This window comes from Geotrypetes seraphini, chromosome 2, assembly GCF_902459505.1.
Source record: "Geotrypetes seraphini chromosome 2, aGeoSer1.1, whole genome shotgun sequence".
Taxonomy (NCBI): Eukaryota; Metazoa; Chordata; class Amphibia; order Gymnophiona; family Dermophiidae; genus Geotrypetes; species Geotrypetes seraphini.
The window spans coordinates 449,337,866-449,361,724 of record NC_047085.1 but is presented as its reverse complement, the minus strand read 5'-3'; the positions used below and the strand labels follow the sequence as shown (position 1 = coordinate 449,361,724).

General features: G+C 44.6%; 1 protein-coding gene across 7 annotated transcripts in view; it reads right to left on the bottom strand.

The window, feature by feature from the left end:
• CCDC7 (coiled-coil domain containing 7) overlaps positions 1-23,859 on the bottom strand; it is a 730,660-nt gene that overhangs the window by 208,960 nt on the left and 497,841 nt on the right. For all 7 annotated transcript variants that reach the window (XR_004538163.1, XM_033931492.1, XM_033931495.1 and 4 more), the window contains 3 exons: positions 9,516-9,578; positions 5,109-5,171; positions 700-762 (listed from right to left, as the gene is read on the bottom strand). Coding sequence is in view for 6 of the 7 variants with exons in the window: in XM_033931492.1 (XP_033787383.1) it covers positions 700-762; positions 5,109-5,171; positions 9,516-9,578 (189 nt within the window). In the remaining variant the exon portion in view is untranslated. The remainder of the gene's footprint in view (positions 1-699; positions 763-5,108; positions 5,172-9,515; positions 9,579-23,859) is intronic.

Genomic DNA, 23,859 nt, shown 5'->3' with positions numbered 1-23,859 from the left:
CTACACCCTTTGGAACAACATGGACTGATCTGCCCCAGTGGTTGAGGGGTGTTAGGGGTTCGGGGGGGGGGGGTGCCAAGAGCAGGAGGGAGTAGGCATCTCTCCTACCTATCGCAGTTGGGGTGGGGTGTTTTGGGTGTCAGGCAGGAGAGAGTGAGCATCCCAACTGCTGATTGGGGAGGTCCTGTGTCCACTGCAGCTGGATCAGTTAACTGCAGCAGAGGAATTCCTCCCTGATCAGCTGAGTCAGTAGGACTCTTAATGGAACCCTGCCGGCTCAGCCGATCAGAGATAAATTCCCCTGCCATAATCAGCTTATGGCTGCTGCAGTCTAGCAATAAAGATAGGCAGCTGAAATGTAGGCCAGGGTTTTCCAGGCTATGGTTTGGGAAACATCCCCTTCCCTCTGGGCTCTATGTCAGGTCTTCCTTCATATTCCCCAATGACTTCCAACTAAACCCACAGGGACTAAGCCTTCTCTTGCTGCACCCCTCCCCCTAAAAACATACTTTTGCCCTGACATTTTGCCTCACCAATTTGCTTCATATTTTTGAAAACATGAATAAACATGTGGATAAAGGTGAGCCGGTTGATGTAGTATATCTAGGTTGTAAAGATTTCTATGCACGATCAAGGAGTGATCTCAAATAAACAGAAACTTCATTCATTCCAGTTTCAAAACTAAAAAAGTCAACATACCATTTGTTGTTGCTCAGTTGTTAAAAGCCTCTGGTCAGGTACTTGTCCCGGCATTCCCCGCATCTGAAATATAAAAGTAATATCTATATTAGGGATTCATTATTTTTTTTAAAAATAGCTGGATAGTTAAAATGTTTTCTCAATATTATATGCTAGAGTTATTGATATATTTAAGATCCTTGCATTATGTGATCTCCTCTGTCTTTAATATGGAAGGGAACGTTGGAATGTAGCGATGGACAGCCAGAAAAATTTTTGTTTCATGTTTTTTTCCCATGCCACTTCCAGGAATGTCCATTTTGTTCTTTTTTCTAGGCATTTGTTCATTATAGGAGCTGTATCATGGAGAATGCACACTGTTTTCAAAGAAAGAGTATGTGTGCACTCTCTGGAAATAGTGCATACTCTTTAGAAAGTGTCCCCCTTTTCAAAGAGTGTGAACTATATCAACAAATGAAAAATGCTGTTTTTCTACTCATTTTCATTTGTTAACAATATGCAACGACATTGGATATGTCATTGATGTTTTGCAATGACATGGGACACAACAGCCCATCCCTACTGGATTGTATTAAAATTGTCATAACTCCATTAAAAAAATCAAATTTTTAATATGTTCCTTTTGATTTTCTACAGTCCCTCTATACGACAAAAGCAGTCTAAAGTGTTTTCTTTTTAAAGATGCCTTTAGCTGACCACATGATACCATTATTTTTTAATAGTGTTCGAAAGGTTACATTCATCTATTGGGACAGTGTCCACAATTATTTCTTTCTGTCTATTATTCTTAACCTTCCCTATTCCCTTTTGTACTTACCTTAATTGTTTCTTTTCTATAACAATTGTTCCTCGAGGCTCTAGAGTGCTAGCTCATCCATGTATACTCGTTAATTAGTCAAGTATGTCCAACTTGTCAAAATATTTATTCGTCTCTATGTTATTTTTTAAAATTTTGTAAATCGCTTTGTATCTTTGAATAAGCGTTTAATCAAATACTTGAATAAACTTGATGATAAACTTGATTACCGGTATATATCTCCTCACATTACTCTTAAGAAATTTATGTTAACTAAAAAAAATGAATGAGAAGATTATTTCCAAAAGGTGCTACATGCAATGTCATTCCCTGTATTGATTATTTTATTCAATTCTGGTCACCTTATCTCAGAAAAGATATAGTGAAACTAGAAAAGGTTCAAATAAGAGCAACCAAGATGATAAAGAGGATGGAACTCCTCTCATATGAGGAAAGACTAAAGAGGTTAGAGCTCTTCAGCTTGGAAAAGAGATAGATGAGGGGAGATCAGACTGAAATCAACAAAATCCTGAGTGGTGTAGAATGGTATAAGTGGATTGATTTTTTTACCAGATCTATCCAAAAGCTCAAATTATCTTTCCCCTCTCTAAAAGGCGTTACCTACATTGGAAAATTTGTGAAATCTCTTCACTTCAAAACTATAGAGCTTTGGAATAATTTCCCTGCCCAGCTGTGCAACCTGGGCTCTTTCCAACTATTCCAAAGACACCTGAAAACTTAGCTATTTTCAAAAAAGTAAATTTCCGCCCCCCCCCCCCAACTGTCTAAGAAAATCTTTAGAAAGGACATATCGTGGTCAAAACCTATCCATATTTGCTCTAAAGTAGACAGAAGCAGTAATTCGGTAGAGTGCTTATTGTGGAAACTGAACTGATAATCATCCAAAGACTGTAGCTTTCTCAGAACTACTGCCTATTTATGGAAAGGGAGAGGAAAGTTAATAACACAGAGGACTTCAACAGGTGGCTCAAAGAGATTACCATTGAAAAATAGCTGGAAAGCAATGACCACAAACGCAACAAAGTTCATGATCTGCAAGCCCTGATATTAGAGGCAAACCTGGCTATTGCGATTACAGAGATATGGTTCATTGAATCCCATGGATGGGATGCAAATGTACAAATAATCTTTTTAGGAAGGAAAGAAATGTTCAAAAAGGTGGAGATGTAGCTCTTTACGCAAAGATTGATATCCAACCGATTGAAATGCAAGGGACTTGGGGAGAGGATGGAACTTCTATCTATGTGGGTGTAATCAACAGACCTCCGACTCAATCGCAGCAAATTGATAAAGATCTGATTGCAGATATCCAAAAGTTTGGAAAGAAAGAGGAGGTGCTGCTGTTGGGAAATTTTAACCTACCGGATGCGAACTTGAAAGTTCCATCTGCGGACTTGGGAAGAAGTAGGGAGATTGTTGATGCCTTTCAAGAGGCTCTGCTCAGAAAAATGGCGACAGAACCCACGAGGGAAAAAGTAATATTGGATTTGGTCCTCACGAATGTGGAGAGTATCTGTAATGTTTGAGTGGGTGTCCACCTGGGAAGTAGCAATCATGAAACGGTTTGGTTTGATATAACAGCTAAAGTGGAGAGTGGCCGCACAAAACTTAAAGTCCTACATTTCAAATGTACGAACTTTAATAAAATCGGAGAATACCTGATGAAAGAGCTGGTAGGATGGAAGGACATAAGAGAAGTGGAAAAACAGGTGTAAGCTGAAAGAAGCAATAAAAATGACTACGAACTTTTATGTGAAGAAAATAAATAAAGATGAGAAAAAGGAAACCGATATGGTTCTCCAAACTAGTGGCGGAGAAAATAAAGACAAAAGAGTTGGCGTTTTTAAATATAAAAAAACCTAAGAAGAGGAGTATAGAAAGGACTACCAGGTGAAACTGAAAGAAGCCGAGAGAGAGATATGTCTGGCAAAAATGCAGGCGGAAGAGCAAATGACTAAAAATGTAAAAGAACATAAGAATTGCCGCTGCTGGGTCAGAACAGTGGTCCATCGTGCCCAGCAGTCTGCTTACGTGGTGGCCCCCAGCTCAAAGACCAGTGCTTTAAATGAGTCCAGCCTCTCCTGCGCACGTTCCAGTTTAGCAGGAACTTGTCCAACTTTGTCTTGAATCCCTGGAGGGTGTTTTCCGCTATAACAGACTCCGGAAGAGCGTTCCAGTTTTCTACAACTCTCTGGGTGAAGAACTTCCTTATGTTTGTACGGAATCTATCCCTTTTCAACTTTAGAGAGTGCCCTCTTGTTCTCCTTACAATCTATCTTTATCTGCTAAGTCTATTCTCTTCAGTACCTTGAATGTTTCGATCATGTCACCTCTCAGTCTCTTCTTTTCAAGGAGGCCTTGTTCATCTGAAAACTGGGGTCCACCTGATGACCCATGCATCCCTACCTGCTCAAAAGCCCTCTTTAAGGCAGGATACCACCACTGTTCCTGGGAAAAGTAAGGAAACCTAGTCCTCACTTAGTCTGCGACCCAGGGCATCTCCTCTCCTGCCTTGGCCTGACCCAGGGACTGGGCTCTGTCCCTCCATGCTCCCTTCTGAATTTATCTCGCCTTACACCCGCTTCCTGGTGGCTTAAAATCTCATTTTCAAAGGGAAATATCTGCCCCAGGTGTTCCTCATTAAGGTCTTCCACTTCCTTTCTCTGAGCCTGAGACCTGGTAGCTACCCTGCATTGCAAGCCCCATAGGTTCTGGGAGAAATAGGCAAATTCCCTCCCAAAAACTATCTTGAATGGTAAGCTTGGCAAAATGGCTACCTCCAGCTGTTCCTCTATCTTCCAATATAAATGGTAGCTGCTCCATGGATGCACTTAATTCTCACTGTCCCTCTATACTGGGTCCCCACATCCATCAATTTCCCACTCACTTGATTCTACACCCTTTGGAACAACATGGACTGATCTGCCCCAGTGGTTGAGGGGTGTTAGGGGTTCGGGGGGGGGGGGTGCCAGGAGCAGGAGGGAGTAGGCATCTCTCCTACCTATCGCAGTTGGGGTGGGGTGTTTTGGGTGTCAGGCAGGAGAGAGTGAGCATCCCAACTGCTGATTGGGGAGGTCCTGTGTCCACTGCAGCTGGATCAGTTAACTGCAGCAGAGGAATTCCTCCCTGATCAGCTGAGTCGGTAGGACTCTTAATGGAACCCTGCCGGCTCAGCCGATCGGAGATAAATTCCCCTGCCATAATCAGCTTATGGCTGCTGCAGTCTAGCAATAAAGATAGGCAGCTGAAATGTAGGCCAGGGTTTTCCAGGCTATGGTTTGGGAAACATCCCCTTCCCTCTGGGCTCTATGTCAGGTCTTCCTTCATATTCCCCAATGACTTCCAACTAAACCCACAGGGACTAAGCCTTCTCTTGCTGCACCCCTCCCCCTAAAAACATACTTTTGCCCTGACATTTTGCCTCACCAATTTGCTTCATATTTTTGAAAACATGAATAAACATGTGGATAAAGGTGAGCCGGTTGATGTAGTATATCTAGGTTGTAAAGATTTCTATGCACGATCAAGGAGTGATCTCAAATAAACAGAAACTTCATTCATTCCAGTTTCAAAACTAAAAAAGTCAACATACCATTTGTTGTTGCTCAGTTGTTAAAAGCCTCTGGTCAGGTACTTGTCCCGGCATTCCCCGCATCTGAAATATAAAAGTAATATCTATATTAGGGATTCATTATTTTTTTTAAAAATAGCTGGATAGTTAAAATGTTTTCTCAATATTATATGCTAGAGTTATTGATATATTTAAGATCCTTGCATTATGTGATCTCCTCTGTCTTTAATATGGAAGGGAACGTTGGAATGTAGCGATGGACAGCCAGAAAAATTTTTGTTTCATGTTTTTTTCCCATGCCACTTCCAGGAATGTCCATTTTGTTCTTTTTTCTAGGCATTTGTTCATTATAGGAGCTGTATCATGGAGAATGCACACTGTTTTCAAAGAAAGAGTATGTGTGCACTCTCTGGAAATAGTGCATACTCTTTAGAAAGTGTCCCCCTTTTCAAAGAGTGTGAACTATATCAACAAATGAAAAATGCTGTTTTTCTACTCATTTTCATTTGTTAACAATATGCAACGACATTGGATATGTCATTGATGTTTTGCAATGACATGGGACACAACAGCCCATCCCTACTGGATTGTATTAAAATTGTCATAACTCCATTAAAAAAATCAAATTTTTAATATGTTCCTTTTGATTTTCTACAGTCCCTCTATACGACAAAAGCAGTCTAAAGTGTTTTCTTTTTAAAGATGCCTTTAGCTGACCACATGATACCATTATTTTTTAATAGTGTTCGAAAGGTTACATTCATCTATTGGGACAGTGTCCACAATTATTTCTTTCTGTCTATTATTCTTAACCTTCCCTATTCCCTTTTGTACTTACCTTAATTGTTTCTTTTCTATAACAATTGTTCCTCGAGGCTCTAGAGTGCTAGCTCATCCATGTATACTCGTTAATTAGTCAAGTATGTCCAACTTGTCAAAATATTTATTCGTCTCTATGTTATTTTTTAAAATTTTGTAAATCGCTTTGTATCTTTGAATAAGCGTTTAATCAAATACTTGAATAAACTTGATGATAAACTTGATTACCGGTATATATCTCCTCACATTACTCTTAAGAAATTTATGTTAACTAAAAAAAATGAATGAGAAGATTATTTCCAAAAGGTGCTACATGCAATGTCATTCCCTGTATTGATTATTTTATTCAATTCTGGTCACCTTATCTCAGAAAAGATATAGTGAAACTAGAAAAGGTTCAAATAAGAGCAACCAAGATGATAAAGAGGATGGAACTCCTCTCATATGAGGAAAGACTAAAGAGGTTAGAGCTCTTCAGCTTGGAAAAGAGATAGATGAGGGGAGATCAGACTGAAATCAACAAAATCCTGAGTGGTGTAGAATGGTATAAGTGGATTGATTTTTTTACCAGATCTATCCAAAAGCTCAAATTATCTTTCCCCTCTCTAAAAGGCGTTACCTACATTGGAAAATTTGTGAAATCTCTTCACTTCAAAACTATAGAGCTTTGGAATAATTTCCCTGCCCAGCTGTGCAACCTGGGCTCTTTCCAACTATTCCAAAGACACCTGAAAACTTAGCTATTTTCAAAAAAGTAAATTTCCGCCCCCCCCCCCAACTGTCTAAGAAAATCTTTAGAAAGGACATATCGTGGTCAAAACCTATCCATATTTGCTCTAAAGTAGACAGAAGCAGTAATTCGGTAGAGTGCTTATTGTGGAAACTGAACTGATAATCATCCAAAGACTGTAGCTTTCTCAGAACTACTGCCTATTTATGGAAAGGGAGAGGAAAGTTAATAACACAGAGGACTTCAACAGGTGGCTCAAAGAGATTACCATTGAAAAATAGCTGGAAAGCAATGACCACAAACGCAACAAAGTTCATGATCTGCAAGCCCTGATATTAGAGGCAAACCTGGCTATTGCGATTACAGAGATATGGTTCATTGAATCCCATGGATGGGATGCAAATGTACAAATAATCTTTTTAGGAAGGAAAGAAATGTTCAAAAAGGTGGAGATGTAGCTCTTTACGCAAAGATTGATATCCAACCGATTGAAATGCAAGGGACTTGGGGAGAGGATGGAACTTCTATCTATGTGGGTGTAATCAACAGACCTCCGACTCAATCGCAGCAAATTGATAAAGATCTGATTGCAGATATCCAAAAGTTTGGAAAGAAAGAGGAGGTGCTGCTGTTGGGAAATTTTAACCTACCGGATGCGAACTTGAAAGTTCCATCTGCGGACTTGGGAAGAAGTAGGGAGATTGTTGATGCCTTTCAAGAGGCTCTGCTCAGAAAAATGGCGACAGAACCCACGAGGGAAAAAGTAATATTGGATTTGGTCCTCACGAATGTGGAGAGTATCTCTAATGTTTGAGTGGGTGTCCACCTGGGAAGTAGCAATCATGAAACGGTTTGGTTTGATATAACAGCTAAAGTGGAGAGTGGCCGCACAAAACTTAAAGTCCTACATTTCAAATGTACGAACTTTAATAAAATCGGAGAATACCTGATGAAAGAGCTGGTAGGATGGAAGGACATAAGAGAAGTGGAAAAACAGGTGTAAGCTGAAAGAAGCAATAAAAATGACTACAAACTTTTATGTGAAGAAAATAAATAAAGATGAGAAAAAGGAAATCGATATGGTTCTCCAAACTAGTGGCGGAGAAAATAAAGACAAAAGAGTTGGCGTTTTTAAATATAAAAAAACCCAAGAAGAGGAGTATAGAAAGGACTACCAGGTGAAACTGAAAGAAGCCGAGAGAGAGATATGTCTGGCAAAAATGCAGGCGGAAGAGCAAATGACTAAAAATGTAAAAGAACATAAGAATTGCCGCTGCTGTGTCAGAACAGTGGTCCATCGTGCCCAGCAGTTTGCTTATGTGGTGGCCCCCAGCTCAAAGACATGTGCTTTAAATGAGTCCAGCCTCTCCTGCGCACATTCCAGTTTAGCAGGAACTTGTCCAACTTTGTCTTGAATCCCTGGAGGGTGTTTTCCCCTATAACAGACTCCGGAAGAGCGTTCCAGTTTTCTACAACTCTCTGGGTGAAGAACTTCCTTATGTTTGTACGGAATCTATCCCTTTTCAACTTTAGAGAGTGCCCTCTTGTTCTCCTTACAATCTATCTTTATCTGCTAAGTCTATTCTCTTCAGTACCTTGAATGTTTCGATCATGTCACCTCTTAGTCTCTTCTTTTCAAGGAGGCCTTGTTCATCTGAAAACTGGGGTCCACCTGATGACCCATGCAACCCTACCTGCTCAAAAGCCCTCTTTAAGGCAGGATACCACCACTGTTCCTGGGAAAAGTAAGGAAACCTAGTCCTCACTTAGTCTGCGACCCAGGGCATCTCCTCTCCTGCCTTGGCCTGACCCAGGGACTGGGCTCTGTCCCTCCATGCTCCCTTCTGAATTTATCTCGCCTTACACCCGCTTCCTGGTGGCTTAAAATCTCATTTTCAAAGGGAAATATCTGCCCCAGGTGTTCCTCATTAAGGTCTTCCACTTCCTTTCTCTGAGCCTGAGACCTGGTAGCTACCCTGCATTGCAAGCCCCATAGGTTCTGGGAGAAATAGGCAAATTCCCTCCCAAAAACTATCTTGAATGGTAAGCTTGGAAAAATGGCTATCTCCAGCTGTTCCTCTATCTTCCAATATAAATGGTAGCTGCTCCATGGATGCACTTAATTCTCACTGTCCCTCTATACTGGGTCCCCACATCCATCAATTTCCCACTCACTTGATTCTACACCCTTTGGAACAACATGGACTGATCTGCCCCAGTGGTTGAGGGGTGTTCGGGGTTCGGGGGGGGGGGTGCCAGGAGCAGGAGGGAGTAGGCATCTCTCCTACCTATCGCAGTTGGGGTGGGGTGTTTTGGGTGTCAGGCAGGAGAGAGTGAGCATCCCAACTGCTGATTGGGGAGGTCCTGTGTCCACTGCAGCTGGATCAGTTAACTGCAGCAGAGGAATTCCTCCCTGATCAGCTGAGTCGGTAGGACTCTTAATGGAACCCTGCCGGCTCAGCCGATCGGAGATAAATTCCCCTGCCATAATCAGCTTATGGCTGCTGCAGTCTAGCAATAAAGATAGGCAGCTGAAATGTAGGCCAGGGTTTTCCAGGCTATGGTTTGGGAAACATCCCCTTCCCTCTGGGCTCTATGTCAGGTCTTCCTTCCTATTCCCCAATGACTTCCAACTAAACCCACAGGGACTAAGCCTTCTCTTGCTGCACCCCTCCCCCCAAAAACATACTTTTGCCCCGACATTTTGCCTCACCAATTTGCTTCATATTTTTGTAAACATGAATAAACATGTGGATAAAGGTGAGCCGGTTGATGTAGTATATCTAGGTTGTAAAGATTTCTATGCACGATCAAGGAGTGATCTCAAATAAACAGAAACTTCATTCATTCCAGTTTCAAAACTAAAAAAGTCAACATACCATTTGTTGTTGCTCAGTTGTTAAAAGCCTCTGGTCAGGTACTTGTCCCGGCATTCCCCGCATCTGAAATATAAAAGTAATATCTATATTAGGGATTCATTATTTTTTTTAAAAATAGCTGGATAGTTAAAATGTTTTCTCAATATTATATACTAGAGTTATTGATATATTTAAGATCCTTGCATTATGTGATCTCCTCTGTCTTTAACATGGAAGGGAACGTATTCAGCTTTTATTCTTTTTATCTTAGCTTTTCCTACTCATGGTAATTAAGTTTATCTCCTGGAATGTCCATGGTATCACATCTCCTGTTAAACGCCAAAAAATTCTTAGTGCATTGAATCGACAAAAGGCGGATATAGCATTTTTGCAGGAGACCCACCTCTCTTCTGCGGAACATGCTAAACTCTGCCGGTGGTGGGTTGGTGAGATCTTGGAGTCTTCGGGTCTGCACCGGAAGGCGGGGGTAGTCATTTTATGTCGTAAGGGTCTGCATTTGACTACCCATAAGGTATGGTCTGACCCGCAGGGGCGTTATCTGGTAGCTAAAGTGACACTTAATAGGCAGGATTTGCTCTTGTGTAATATATATGCTCCTAACACTTGGGATGGGTCCTTTATGCGTTCACTTACCAGACTTCTTCATCAGGACCTTCCGGTGGTGTTGGGTGGGGATTTTAATCAAGCTTTTGATCCCACTATTGACAAATCTAATCCCCTTCCTCACGACAGGTATGCCCCGAATAGAGGCCTTCCCTTGTTTGCCTCTTCTATGTCTTTGATTGATGTGTGGCGGGTGTTACATCCTGGAGACCGCGACTACACTCACACATCTAGTGCCCATGCAACGCAGTCCCGTATTGATTATTGGTTGCTCACGGACTCCCTGTTTTCGCAGGTGAGCTCGGCGGAGATTGGAGGATATGATGTTTCGGATCATGCTATGATTGTTCTTATTTTAGAGTTTCCTGGAGATATCCCTGGGGGCTTTCATTGGCGATTTCCGCTCTCGCTCTATTCTGATCAGGAGTTTCATGCTTTCCTGGTAGATAAATGGAAGGACTATGCTTTTCACAATGCGTCTCATAGGGGTGACTCATTTCTTTACTGGGAGGCTGCTAAAGTGGTGTTGCGGGGTGAGATCATTGCTTACTCTAGCCGAAAGAAAAAAAGGCGCGACCGTCAGGTGCTCCGGCTGGAGCGCCAGGTTCAGGATGATCGTCGCCGCTATGGGGCTCATCCCACCGGAATCAATAGAGCGTTATTATTGGCTTCGCAGTTGTCGTTGCGGGAACTATTACATGATCGGGCTATGAAGTCTTTGGCATACTATAAATTTCAACTGTATTTGCATGCTAATAAGAGCGGTAAGCTTTTGGCAAATTTGATTCGACGTGCTAAGGGGTTTTCCCCAATTCTCCATCTCCGCCGGGCAGATGGTGGTTTGGTCCACAAAGATGAGGATATGGCGGCGGTGTTTCACCATTATTTCCAGGAGTTGTATGCTGCTCCACCGGTTTCTTCGTTGGCGGGTGATCTTTATTTGGATCAGGTCTCTCATCCGGTGGTGACAGACGCTCAGAATGCGCGTTTGCAGGCTCCTTTTACGGTTGAAGAGCTATCGCTGGTTCTTGGTAGTTCTCCGCTGCAGAAGGCGGCGGGGCCCGATGGCTTTCGCAGTGAATTCTATAGACTTCTACTTGCGGACGTGGCCCCAGTTCTGGTTGATGTGTTTAACACTGCGGTACGCGAGGGGGCTCTCCCGCCTTCTCTTCGGGTTGCTCAGATTGTGGTTTTGCTTAAGCCCGGCAAGGACCCATTAAGGGCCTCCTCGTATCGCCCCATGTCCTTGTTGAATGCTGAAGCTAAATTCTTTGCTAAATTGTTGGCCAACCGGTTGGCGGGTATTTTGCCCTCACTGGTGGCGGAGCCTCAAGTTGGGTTCGTCAAAGGTCGGTCGTCCACTCGCAATTTACGTACTATATTGGCTTCGCTGGAGTGGGTGGAGCGGGAGCGGATTTCTTCTTTGTTGGTCAGTTTTGATGCCCATAAGGCCTTTGATAGGGTTTTGTGGGATTTTTTGTTTTGTACTCTTCAACATTATGGTATGGGAGGTTTCTTTAGTGATGCGGTGGCTGCGTTATATCATGATCCGCTGGCCAGGGTGCTGGTTAATGGTGTTTCTTCGGCGGTGTTTCCAATTCAGCGGGGTACTAGACAAGGTTGCCCCTTGTCTCCTCTTCTTTTCGTGCTCACCTTGGATCCCTTAATTCGCGAAATCTCTGCTAATCCGGCGGTTCGGGGTGTTTCTCTTGGCGGCCGAGAGTTTAAGATTTCGGCATTTGCAGACGATTTGTTGGTTCATTTGACCTCCCCGTGGGAATCCTTTCCTGCTCTTATGTCGCTTTTTACGGAGTATGGCGATTTTTCGGGCTTCCAATTGAATTATGATAAATCTTTGGCATTAGCTACGGCCGAGGCGGTGCGCTTGGAGTGGCCGGGGCAGTTTCCTTTACGGTGGGCGGCTGGTGTATTCAAATATTTGGGAGTGCAACTCACGAGCAGTGTGGGACGGTTATATCGTGCTAATGTAGATGTTTTGTTGGCCGCTACGGAGGGTTGTTTTGCAAAGTGGATGTCTCTACCTCTTTCTTTTTATGGTAGGGTTCAGTTGTATAAGATGGTTATTTTTCCCCGCTGGTTGTATGTACTCCAGTTGCTGCCTCTTTGTCTGCGTCGTAGCGATCTTCAACGGCTTCATAGGCAGCTGACCCGATTCCTCTGGCAAGGCAAGAAGTCTCAGATATCGATCTCTTATCTGTTCGGCTCGGGAAGGATCGGTGGTGTGGGGCTCCCGGATATTGGCCTCTATAATCTGGCTTGCTTGCTGCGATTTTTGGGAGACTGGTGCTTACAGAGTGATGACTATCTTTTTCGGGACTTTGAACATGCTCTTTTCTCTCCTTGGCACTTGTTTTCGCTGTCTCAGTTACCTGTTCGCCTCTTGCCCCCCGCGTTCCGATCTAGTTTCATCCTTAGGTCGTGGCGTTTTTCTTGGAAGGCATTGGTAGGGTTACTGGGGGGGGACCATCAAGTTTCGGATCAGTTGTCTATACGGGGGAATCCGCAGTTTCTGCCTGGCTCTGATAACCCGGTCTTTGTGCGATGGACTGGAGAGGGTTTTCTTCTTCTTGAGCATTTATTGGATGAGGAAGGGGCGATGAGACCTTGGGGAGACTTTCCCATGCTTCATTCTTTGGGTGTGGGAGGTCTGTTTGCGTACCGGCAAATTCATCATTATGTGAGATCCTTGGCGCGCCCGGGCTTACAGTTTCGATTGGGTAACCAATTTCGTCTATTTTTTGCCCAATTTTATGCTTGTGGCTTGACGGTGTCTGCGTTGCATGGGGCTTTGCGGCGGCTTACTCCTCAGAAGTCTTATACGGCTCTGGAGAACCGCTGGGGTAGAGATCTGGGCATACCTGGTGAGTCCTTGAACTTTCCTTCCCTTATTGGTCGTATCTCTTCTATTTCTATTAGTGCAGAACTGAGGGAATGCCAATTTCGAGTGGTGTATAGAGCGTATTTTTCCCAAGAGCGGGTCCACAAGGTTGGGGGCATTTCTTCTCCAATCTGCCCTAAGTGTACACTGGGTTGCAACTCCTTTTTTCATGCATTTTGGGGATGCCCTCGAGTGAAAGTCTTTTGGAGAGCCATACTCCGCTTTTTGGAGCGGCTGGTTGGTCACGCTATTCCGATGTCTCCGGTAGGCTTGCTTTTGGATAGATATGAATCTTTGCGAGTGCCTGCTCGGAGACATCGGTTGCTGATTCGGAAGGGTGCTGTTATAGGAAAGAAGATCATTCTTAGCGTTTGGACGCAAGACATAGCGCCTGCTTACTGGGCTTGGAGGAATCGTTTTCATAATTTGATGCTCTTGGAGCAGCGCCATGCTCGATTATCTGTCCGGCGGTCGAAGATTTTCCTGCAGACCTGGGACCCCTACATTTCCTCGCTTTCCCCTAGGGCCAGAAGTCTGGTCTTGAATTCACTCTGTTGTTGATACCTTATGCTCTCAGCTGTTTTCCCCGGGTTGGTGGGTGGATGTTTGGGAGAGTGTGAATGGTGGGTATGAGTGGTTGGACGTATGTGGAGTTCAGGGGGTAGGGTGGGATTACACATTGTGGGTGGGAGGATGGGATTTGGTTCTCTTGTTTTGTTTGATCTGTGCTGAGCGGCATAAGCAAACAGCTTGCTCAGCATAATCCTTTCTTGCTGGGGGGTTTTTGGGTATGGATTGGGTCTCATGGTGTGGGTTTGGGTTGGGGTGGGGGTTTGGGCTTTGGAGTGGGTGGGGATTGGGGGGATTCTTTGGTTGGGGTGAAAATGTGTTTGATGGTACATTTGATGTTCGCGACCTTGTTGTATGGTCGTGTTGTATTGTGTATTTACTGATGATGTGCCAATAAAACATGATTTATACTAACATGGAAGGGAACGTTGGAATGTAGCGATGGACAACCAGAAAAATTTTTGTTTCATGTTTTTTTCCCATGCCACTTCCAGGAATGTCCATTTTGTTCTTTTTTCTAGGCATTTGTTCATTATAGGAGCTGTATCATGGAGAATGCACACTGTTTTCAAAGAAAGAGTATGTGTGCACTCTCTGGAAATAGTGCATACTCTTTAGAAAGTGTCCCCCTTTTCAAAGAGTGTGAACTATATCAACAAATGAAAAATGCTGTTTTTCTACTCATTTTCATTTGTTAACAATATGCAACAACATTGGATATGTCATTGATGTTTTGCAATGACATGGGACACAACAGCCCATCCCTACTGGATTGTATTAAAATTGTCATAACTCCATTAAAAAAATCAAATTTTTAATATGTTCCTTTTGATTTTCTACAGTCCCTCTATACGACAAAAGCAGTCTAAAGTGTTTTCTTTTTAAAGATGCCTTTAGCTGACCACATGATACCATTATTTTTTAATAGTGTTCGAAAGGTTACATTCATCTATTGGGACAGTGTCCACAATTATTTCTTTCTGTCTATTATTCTTAACCTTCCCTATTCCCTTTTGTACTTACCTTAATTGTTTCTTTTCTATAACAATTGTTCCTCGAGGCTCTAGAGTACTAGCTCATCCATGTATACTCGTTAATTAGTCAAGTATGTCCAACTTGTCAAAATATTTATTCGTCTCTATGTTATTTTTAAAAATTTTGTAAATCGCTTTGTATCTTTGAATAAGCGTTTAATCAAATACTTGAATAAACTTGATGATAAACTTGATTACCGGTATATATCTCCTCACATTACTCTTAAGAAATTTATGTTAACTAAAAAAAATGAATGAGAAGATTATTTCCAAAAGGTGCTACATGCAATGTCATTCCCTGTATTGATTATTTTATTCAATTCTGGTCACCTTATCTCAGAAAAGATATAGTGAAACTAGAAAAGGTTCAAATAAGAGCAACCAAGATGATAAAGAGGATGGAACTCCTCTCATATGAGGAAAGACTAAAGAGGTTAGAGCTCTTCAGCTTGGAAAAGAGATAGATGAGGGGAGATCAGACTGAAGTCAACAAAATCCTGAGTGGTGTAGAATGGTATAAGTGGATTGATTTTTTTACTAGATCTATCCAAAAGCTCAAATTATCTTTCCCCTCTCTAAAAGGCGTTACCTACATTGGAAAATTAGGGAAATCTCTTCACTTCAAAACTATAGAGCTTTGGAATAATTTCCCTGCCCAGCTGTGCAACCTGGGCTCTTTCCAACTATTCCAAAGACACCTGAAAACTTAGCTATTTTCAAAAAAGTAAATTTCCACCCCCCCACTCCCCCCCCCAACTGTCACTGTACTCCGTCAAAAATTACAAAGACTAGGGGAAGTTACAGGAAAATACTTTTAAAACCAATAGGAGGAAATATTTTTTCACTGAAAGAATAGTTAAGCTCTGCTTGTGGTAAGAGTGGTTAATGTAGCTGGTTTTAAGAATGGTTCAGACAATTTCTTGGAGGAAAAGTCCATAGTCTGTTAAAGAGACAGTCATTGAAAAATTTTAAACTGAGTACCCCCCGAGCTCCGAGCAGCAGAGATTTTGAAATGGACATTTTATTGTCCATTTTACTGTTAAATCGTTACTAACTAGGCAACATACATAACAAATACAGGTCACTGAAACTGGCACGATCTGTTATATTTCAGTCTCATATAAACTGGCCCCCTTGACAGGTGGTGTGTCATTCTTACAAACTGAGTGAAAACGAATGACGACACTTACCCCCTCTTTTACTAAGGTGCACTAACTGATTAGCGCACATTAATCGAATTAGTGCGCGCTAAACACTAACGCATACATAGACTAACATGCACGCGTTACTGCACACTAAATCGATTACCGTATTTTCACGCATATAACGCGCGCGTTATACGCGTTTTTACCTACCGCGCATACCCCTCGCGCATTATATGCGTGAGCGCGGTATACAAAAGTTTTTAAACATAGTTCCCACCCCGCCCGACTCACCCCCCCAGCAGGACCGCTCGCACCCCCACCCCGAACGACCGCTCGCACGCGCTCCCACCCGCACCCGCATCCACGATCGGAGCAAGAGGGAGCCCAAGCCCTCTTGACCGGCCGACTCCCCAACGTCCGATACATCCCCCCCCGGCAGGACCACTCGCACCCCCACCCCGAAGGACCGCCGACTTCCCGACAATATCGGGCCAGAAGGGAGCCCAAACCCTCCTGGCCACGGCGACCCCCTAACCCCACCCCGCACTACATTACGGGCAGGAGAGATCCCAGGCCCTCCTGCCCTCGACGCAAACACCCCTCCCCCCAACGACCGCCCCCCCCAAGAACCTCCGACCGCCCCCCCAGCCGACCCGCGACCCCCCTGGCGACCCCCACGACCCCCCACCCCCCTTCCCCGTACCTTTGGTAGTTGGCCGGACAGACGGGAGCCAAACCCGCCTGTCCGGCAGGCAGCCAACGAAGGAATGAGGCCGGATTGGCCCATCCGTCCTAAAGCTCCGCCTACTGGTGGGGCCTAAGGCGCGTGGGCCAATCAGAATAGGCCCTGGAGCCTTAGGTCCCACCTAGGGGCGCGGCCTGACCATGTGCCTCAGGCCGCGCCCCCAGGTGGGACCTAAGGCTCCAGGGCCTATTCTGATTGGCCCACGTGCCTTAGGCCCCACCAGTAGGCGGAGCTTTAGGACGGATGGGCCAATCCGGCCTCATTCCTTCGTTGGCTGCCTGCCGGACAGGCGAGTTTGGCTCCCGTCTGTCCGGCCAACTACCAAAGGTACGGGGAAGGGGGGTGGGGGGGTCATGGGGGTCGGCCAGGGGGGTCGCGGGTCGGCTGGGGGGGCGGTCGGAGGTTCTTGGGGGGGCGGTCGTTGGGGGAGAGGGGGTTTGCGTCGAGGGCAGGAGGGCCTGGGATCCCTCCTGCCCATAATGTAGTGCGGGGTGGGGTTAGGGGGTCGCCGTGGCCAGGAGGGTTTGGGCTCCCTTCTGGCCCAACTACACAAAGGTACGGGGAAGGCGGGTGGGGGTGTCGTGGGGGTCGGCCAAGGGGGGTCGCGGGTCGGCTGGGGGACGGGCGGAGGTTCTTGGGGGGGGGCGGTCGTTGGGGGGAGGGGGTTTGCGTCGAGGGCAGGAGGGCCTGGGATCCCTCCTGCCCGTAATGTAGTGCGGGGTGGGGTTAGGGGGTCGCCGTGGCCAGGAGGGTTTGGGCTCCCTCCTGGCCCGATATTGTTGGGGAGTCGGCGGTCCTTCGGGGTGGGGGTGCGAGTGGTCCTGCCGGGGGGGGATGTATCGGACGTCGGGGGGGCATCAGGCTTTCAGGATGGGGACAGACCTTCAAGGGGGTACAGGACAGCGCACGGAAAGTCAGGGCAGTGCACGGAAGTCAGGGGGGGTGAACGGAGAGTCGGGACAGCGCACGGAAAGTCAGGGCGGGCGAAAGGAGCGTCGGGCATCATGTGTGGTATACCCGTGAGCGCGGTATACAAAAGTTTTTGTACATATCATCGTGATTTCAGCGCGCTATACCCGTGTGCGCGTTTTACACGGGTGCGCGTTATTTGCGTGAAAATACGGTAGTATGTGCTAATCGGTTAGCGCACCTTAGTAAAAGAGGGCCTTAGACAGGGCCTATTTATAAGAACAAGAGAAAAGGAAGACCTCAACAAAAGTTGACATTAGTGACCAATACAGTTTCAGCTTTGCTCTGGGAAAATGAAATCTGAAATCTGATTGGTCATTATAGGCAATTCCACCAGCCCTCAGCCACTCTGCCCTTCTCTCTCTCAGACACCCATACCCCATTTATTGATTGATTTTAAAAGCTTATAGCTGGCTACATCCACCAGTTCTGTGCAGGGTACAATTAAACATACATAGTAATATACTAAATTACCTGACAAGACCTAATAAAAAACATAAATAAATACAGATTGCAGATATAAAATTTACTGATAGCTACATTCAGAAAGTACTGTTTTTCAAGAGTTTTCTAAATTGCAAAACCCCAGAAAATGATCTAACTTCCACTGGCAAAGCATTCCACAAACACACACCTTGGATTGAGAACGTTGAGAGTTGATTTAGCAAAAGTTTATACAAGTTTAAAGGATTTTACTTACAGTAACATTTTATCAGTAGAGTGTAAAGAGCATGATAAATGATGCTTTTGAAACAAAGAAGCCAATAGAAGAGGAGGACTGTTGTTAGTCAACACCTTATAAAACAGACACAATATAAAACAGGCAAAATATGTTCATATCTAGCCAAATTGACAATTACTATTGCAGCTGCATTCTGGGACAGTTGCAAAGCATGTAATGATACAATAAGTTGCAATAGTAAAAAATAGGAGGCGTTATTACTACTATAACAGAGTGAAAATTAATTATAGATAAATCATCTTTAAGCCTTCTTAAAACTACTGCCTTTACCTGGGGCCTAAAAGACAGAGTAGAATCAATTAGTACACCTAGAAATCTGCATTGATCAAGTACAGGAATAGTAACACTATTAAAAAGAATTTCAGAAGGAAAGATGGTCAATCTGTCAGATTGACTCAAACCTAAATTTTGAGTTTTACCAAGATTTAATTTTAGTTGATTGCTGACCATCCAAACACTAATTGCATTAAAACAACCTCTTAAATAATCAAGAGTTGCAGAAAATGACTCTATAACTGGAACAATAAACTGTATATTGTCCACATAAAGATGATAACACCTAGCTGTAATAGGACCTGGCAAAGAGGTTGCAAATTGATGTTAAACAATATAGCAGACAGAGCAGATCCCTGGGATACACCTGCAGCAATAGGGCATCAATCAGAATTACTAGCCAGATAATTGACCCAAAAACTCATTTCAGATAAAAAGGAATTGAACCAGATCAACACTTTCCTACCAATACCCAACGATTTTAATCTTAGCATGAGAATCTGATGATTAATAGTGTCAAATGCTGCAGAAATGTCTAAGAAAATCTTTAGAAAGGACATATCGTGGTCAAATCTAGGGAGGTCTGCTGTCTGCCTGGAGCCAGGATACGAGATGTCACCGCCAGTCTGGATAGACTACTCACGCCCCGAGACCACTTTCCTATGCTTCTTGTCCACATAGGAACCAACGACACTGCCAGGAACACACCAGAGACCATCACCAGAGACTTTGGAGCACTGGGTGAGAGGCTGAAGCGGACAGGAGCGCAGGTGGTTTTCTCATCGATCCTCCCAGTTAGAGGCAAGGGAAGAGCCAGAGATGAACGTATCCTGAGGACGAACGAGTGGCTACAGGGATGGTGTCGGGATATGAACTTCGGATTCCTAAACCATGGGGAAGCGCTACAAGGACTTCAAGGACCAGACGGACTCCATCTGACCAGTAGGGGTAAGAACTGTCTTCGGACACCGACTAGCCCAGCCTGCTTCACAGGGCTTTAAACTAGGTAAGTCGGGGGAGGGTACCCATTCACATATTAGTGCAGAAAGGAATTATCCTGATGAGGTGAGTCGAAACTCCGCTTCCATGTCCATGGTAAGTACCCACATTGCAAACAGTTCTTTGGGAGTCACACCGACCCGGGTAGGATATGCCTCACAGGGACTTAGCAAACACAAGATATGGAGGGCCATGTATGTCAATGCACACAGTTTAGGTAACAAAATTCTAGAATTGGAGGCTGAAATAAGGAATGCCGACCTAGATGTGGTGGCAATATCTGAAACTTGGTTCACGGACTCACATGGGTGGGATATGGCTATACCGGGCTACAATCTACTTCGTCAGGACAGAGAGGGCAGGTTAGGAGGGGGGTAGCTCTATACATTAAAGAGGACATCAAAACCACCAGGATCACAAATGTCAAGTACACCAGGGAGTCCCTCTGGGTAAACCTGGCAAGAGGCAGAGAAAAATGCCTGTATCTAGGTGTGGTATACAGACCCCCAAGACAACTGGAAGACATGGACGCAGAATTAATTGAAGACATAGAGAATATCACTCTACGAGGAGAAGCTGTACTGCTAGGGGACTTCAATATGCCTGATGCAGACTGGAACTCATTTTCAGCGACAACCAGCGGTAGCAGGAGGCTTTTAACCTCCATAAAGGGAGCACGTCTCAAACAAATGGTAACGGAGCCCACTAGGGCCCAGGCGATCCTCGACCTGGTACTCACCAACGGGGAAAGCGTCTCAGAGGTTTCAGTAGGAGATACGCTAGCCTCCAGCGACCACAACATAGTATGGTTCAACCTTAGGAAAGGCTTCCCTAGATCAAACACGAAAACAAAGGTACTCAATTTCCGGGGCACAGACTTCGCACGCATGGGAGATTTCGTCCATCAGACGCTGCAGGACCAAGCGGAGACGGATGATGTAGAAGCTAAGTGGTTAACACTGAAATCAACCATACATGAAGCAACTAGCCGCTTCATAAAATCAGTAAATAAATGACAAAGAAACAATAAACCCCAATGGTTCACCGCGGAGATCTCGCACCTCATTAAGGAGAAGAAAAAAGCGTTTCTCTCCTACAAGCGCACAGGAGAAAAGAGAGGAAAAAGTAGAATATAGGACCAGGTCTACAGCGGTCAAAATGGCAGTTAGGGAGGCAAAACTTCAAGTGGAAGAAATTCTGGCAAAAAACATTAAAAAGGGGGACAAATCCTTCTTCAGGTATATTAGTGACAGAAAAAAGAACACAGGCGGGATAGTACGCCTTAGAAGACCGGACGGAAGTTACGTGGAAGCAGATTCCGATAAAGCCGAACTACTGAATGAATACTTCTGCTCAGTCTTCACCTGTGAGGCACCGGGACACGGTCCGTAGTTGAAGGCAACACAAAGCACAGAAGACCCGTTTCAGAATTTTGAGTTCACACCAGGTGAAGTTTACAGTGAACTGGCAAGACTCAAACACCAGGTGAAGTTTACAGTGAACTGGCAAGACTCAAGGTGAACAAAGCCATGGGACCAAACAATTTGCACCCAAGAGTGCTCAGAGAATTGAGCGATGTCCTGGCGAAAACCGTTGGCTGAGCTATTCAATCTCTCCCTAAGTAAGGGGAAATTCCCCTGGACTGGAAATCAGGAGTCTTGAAGATCTTTGGGTATATGAGCAATAATGTGAACCACTTGAAATACCGTTTACAGTAAATTAAATACATTTACTGCAAGGCTGCGGTACAACGGCGATTTGATACAAACGGCATTTCAAGTGGTTCACATTATTGTTCATATACCCAAAGATCTTCAAGACTCCCGACGCAGGCCGTAGGGCCGAAACATGTACATGTCGGGTCGAGTTACTTTGGATGAATAAAGATCAATCAGATGAGTTGAAAGACACTTTTATTTGTGCACCTTTCTGATTGGACAATTCCACCCAGATTTGTTACCTTGTATCTTGTGGATTTGCTTCCCCTGTTATCTGTGGGTCAGACCAGTGGTACATCGTGCCCAGCAGTCCGCTTACGCGGTGGCCCCCAGCTCAAAGACTAGTGCTTTCCCTGGAGGGTTTCAGTTTTCTACGACTCTCTGGTTGAAGAACTTCCTTACGTTTGTACGGAATCTATCCCTTTTCAACTTTAGAGAGTGCTCTCTTGTTCTCCTTACAATCTATCTTTATCTGCTAAGTCTATTCTCTTCAGTACCTTGAATGTTGCAATCAAGTCCCCTCTCAGTCTCCTCTTTTCAAGGGAGAAGAGGCTCAGTTTCTCCAATCTCTCACTGTACGGCAATTCCTCCAGCCCCTTAACCATTTTAGTCATTCTTCTCTGGACCCTTTCAAGTAGTACTACAAATTCATGCTGACATCCTTCCAATCTACCCTCTCGCTTGCCAAACAGGACTACTACAACCGTTTAACTAACTCTCTTAGTGCCAACCTGCACCATCTTTTTGCCACGCTTGACTCTCTACTCAAAGTGCCCTGCCTCTAATCCCCTCTTTGCTATCCCCCAGACGATGGCAGAGATCTTCCATTACAAGATTCAGAAGATCCACCTTGCATTCTCAACAATGTTGCCTCCTCCGCCGTCCCTTCTGACTGTCCGCTCTGTCGACCTCCCTTCGATAACCCTTACGACCCTTTCTTACTTTTCTGAAGTTACGGAGGAGGAAACTGCTCGCCTTCTCTCATCCTCTGATCCGATTTCTACCTGCCTACTGAGATCCATCGCTCCCTCTGTGATCCTTCCCTTCTGTCATATCCTCATCCTCTCGCTCTTCACTGCTACGGTTCCTGATGACTTTAAACATGTTGTAGTTACGACCCTCCTTAAAAAGCCCTCACTTGACCTTACGTCCCCCCTCCAAATACTGCCCTATTTCCCTCCTCCCCTTCCTATCCAAACTTCTTGAACGTGCTTTTCACCGTCGTTGCCTGGACTTCCTTATTCTCATAATATTCTTGACCCGCTTCAATCGGGCTTTCACCCTCTCCACTCTATGGAAACTGCCCTTGCTAAAGTCTCCAATGACCTGTTCCTGGCCAAATCCGATGCATTCTACTCTATTCTCATTCTTCTCGATCTGTCTGCTGCCTTTGACACTGTTGATTACTGCCTCCTTCTCAACACGTTGTCCTTGCTGGGATTCCTGGGTTCTGCTCTCTCCTAGTTTTCTTCCTATCTCTCTCGTCGTACCTTCAGCGTATGTTACGGTGGATCCTCCACCGCCGCCATCCCACTGTCTATTGCCAAGGCTCTGTCCTGGGCCCTCTCCTCTTTTCCCTATATACCATCTCCTTGGTACACTGATCTCCTCTCATGGTTTTCAATATCACCTCTATGCGATGATTCCCAGATCTACCTCTCCAAGCTGGACATCCCTGTGGAAGTTCTGCCTGAATTTCAGCCTGCCTGTCCGACATTGCCGCTTGGATGTCTCGCTGACATCTCAAACTGAATATGGCTAAAACTGAACTCATTATCTTTCCCCCCAAACCCGCCTCCCCCTTCTCGCCGTTCTTTATCTCTATGGATAATGCTATCCTTCTCCCTGTCTTGTTGGCTCGCAACCTTGGAGTGATCTTTGACTCCTCTCTTTCCTTCTCTGCTTAGATCCAACAGACCGTCAATCCTGTCGCTTCCTCCTCTGTAACATTACCAAAATCCATTCTCTTCTCTCTGAACACACAACCAAAACCCTTGTCCACGCTTTCGTCACCTCACGCTTAGACTACTGCAACGTATTTCTCTCAGGCCTCCCGCGCACCTGTCTTTCACCTCATCTTTTTTTTTTTTTAGTCTTTATTAAGTTTTCAAAGCTAACAAAAAGTGCAAAACAATATACATGCAGATAATAATCATAATAAGCACTTATAATCAATCAGTATCAATACAAAATAAAAGCCCCTCTCCAATCCAACATTTTCCATATAGCCCACCACCCTTCCCTGGATGTGTGGGTGCTAAAACAAAGCCCCCCACCCTCCCCTGGATGTGTGGGTGCTAAAACAAAGGAAAATAAAGTTAAAAAACAACTATAACGAATCCACAAAAGACGTCAATGGACCCCAAATCCGTTCAAAATGCTGCTGCGCGACTCGTATTCCGTGAGAGCAGCTATTCTCACATTACCCCTCTCTTCAAGTCACTTCATTGGCTCCCCGATCATTTCCAAATACAGTTTAAACTCCTCTTGCTGATCTACAAGTGCGTTCACCCTGAAGTCCCCTGAAATCTCTCCTCGCTCATCCCCCCCTATGCTCCACCCCCCTCCCCGTGATCTCTGCTCATCGGGCAAACCCTTCTTTTCTGTACCCTTCTCTTCCACTGCCAACTCCAGACTTCATCCCTTC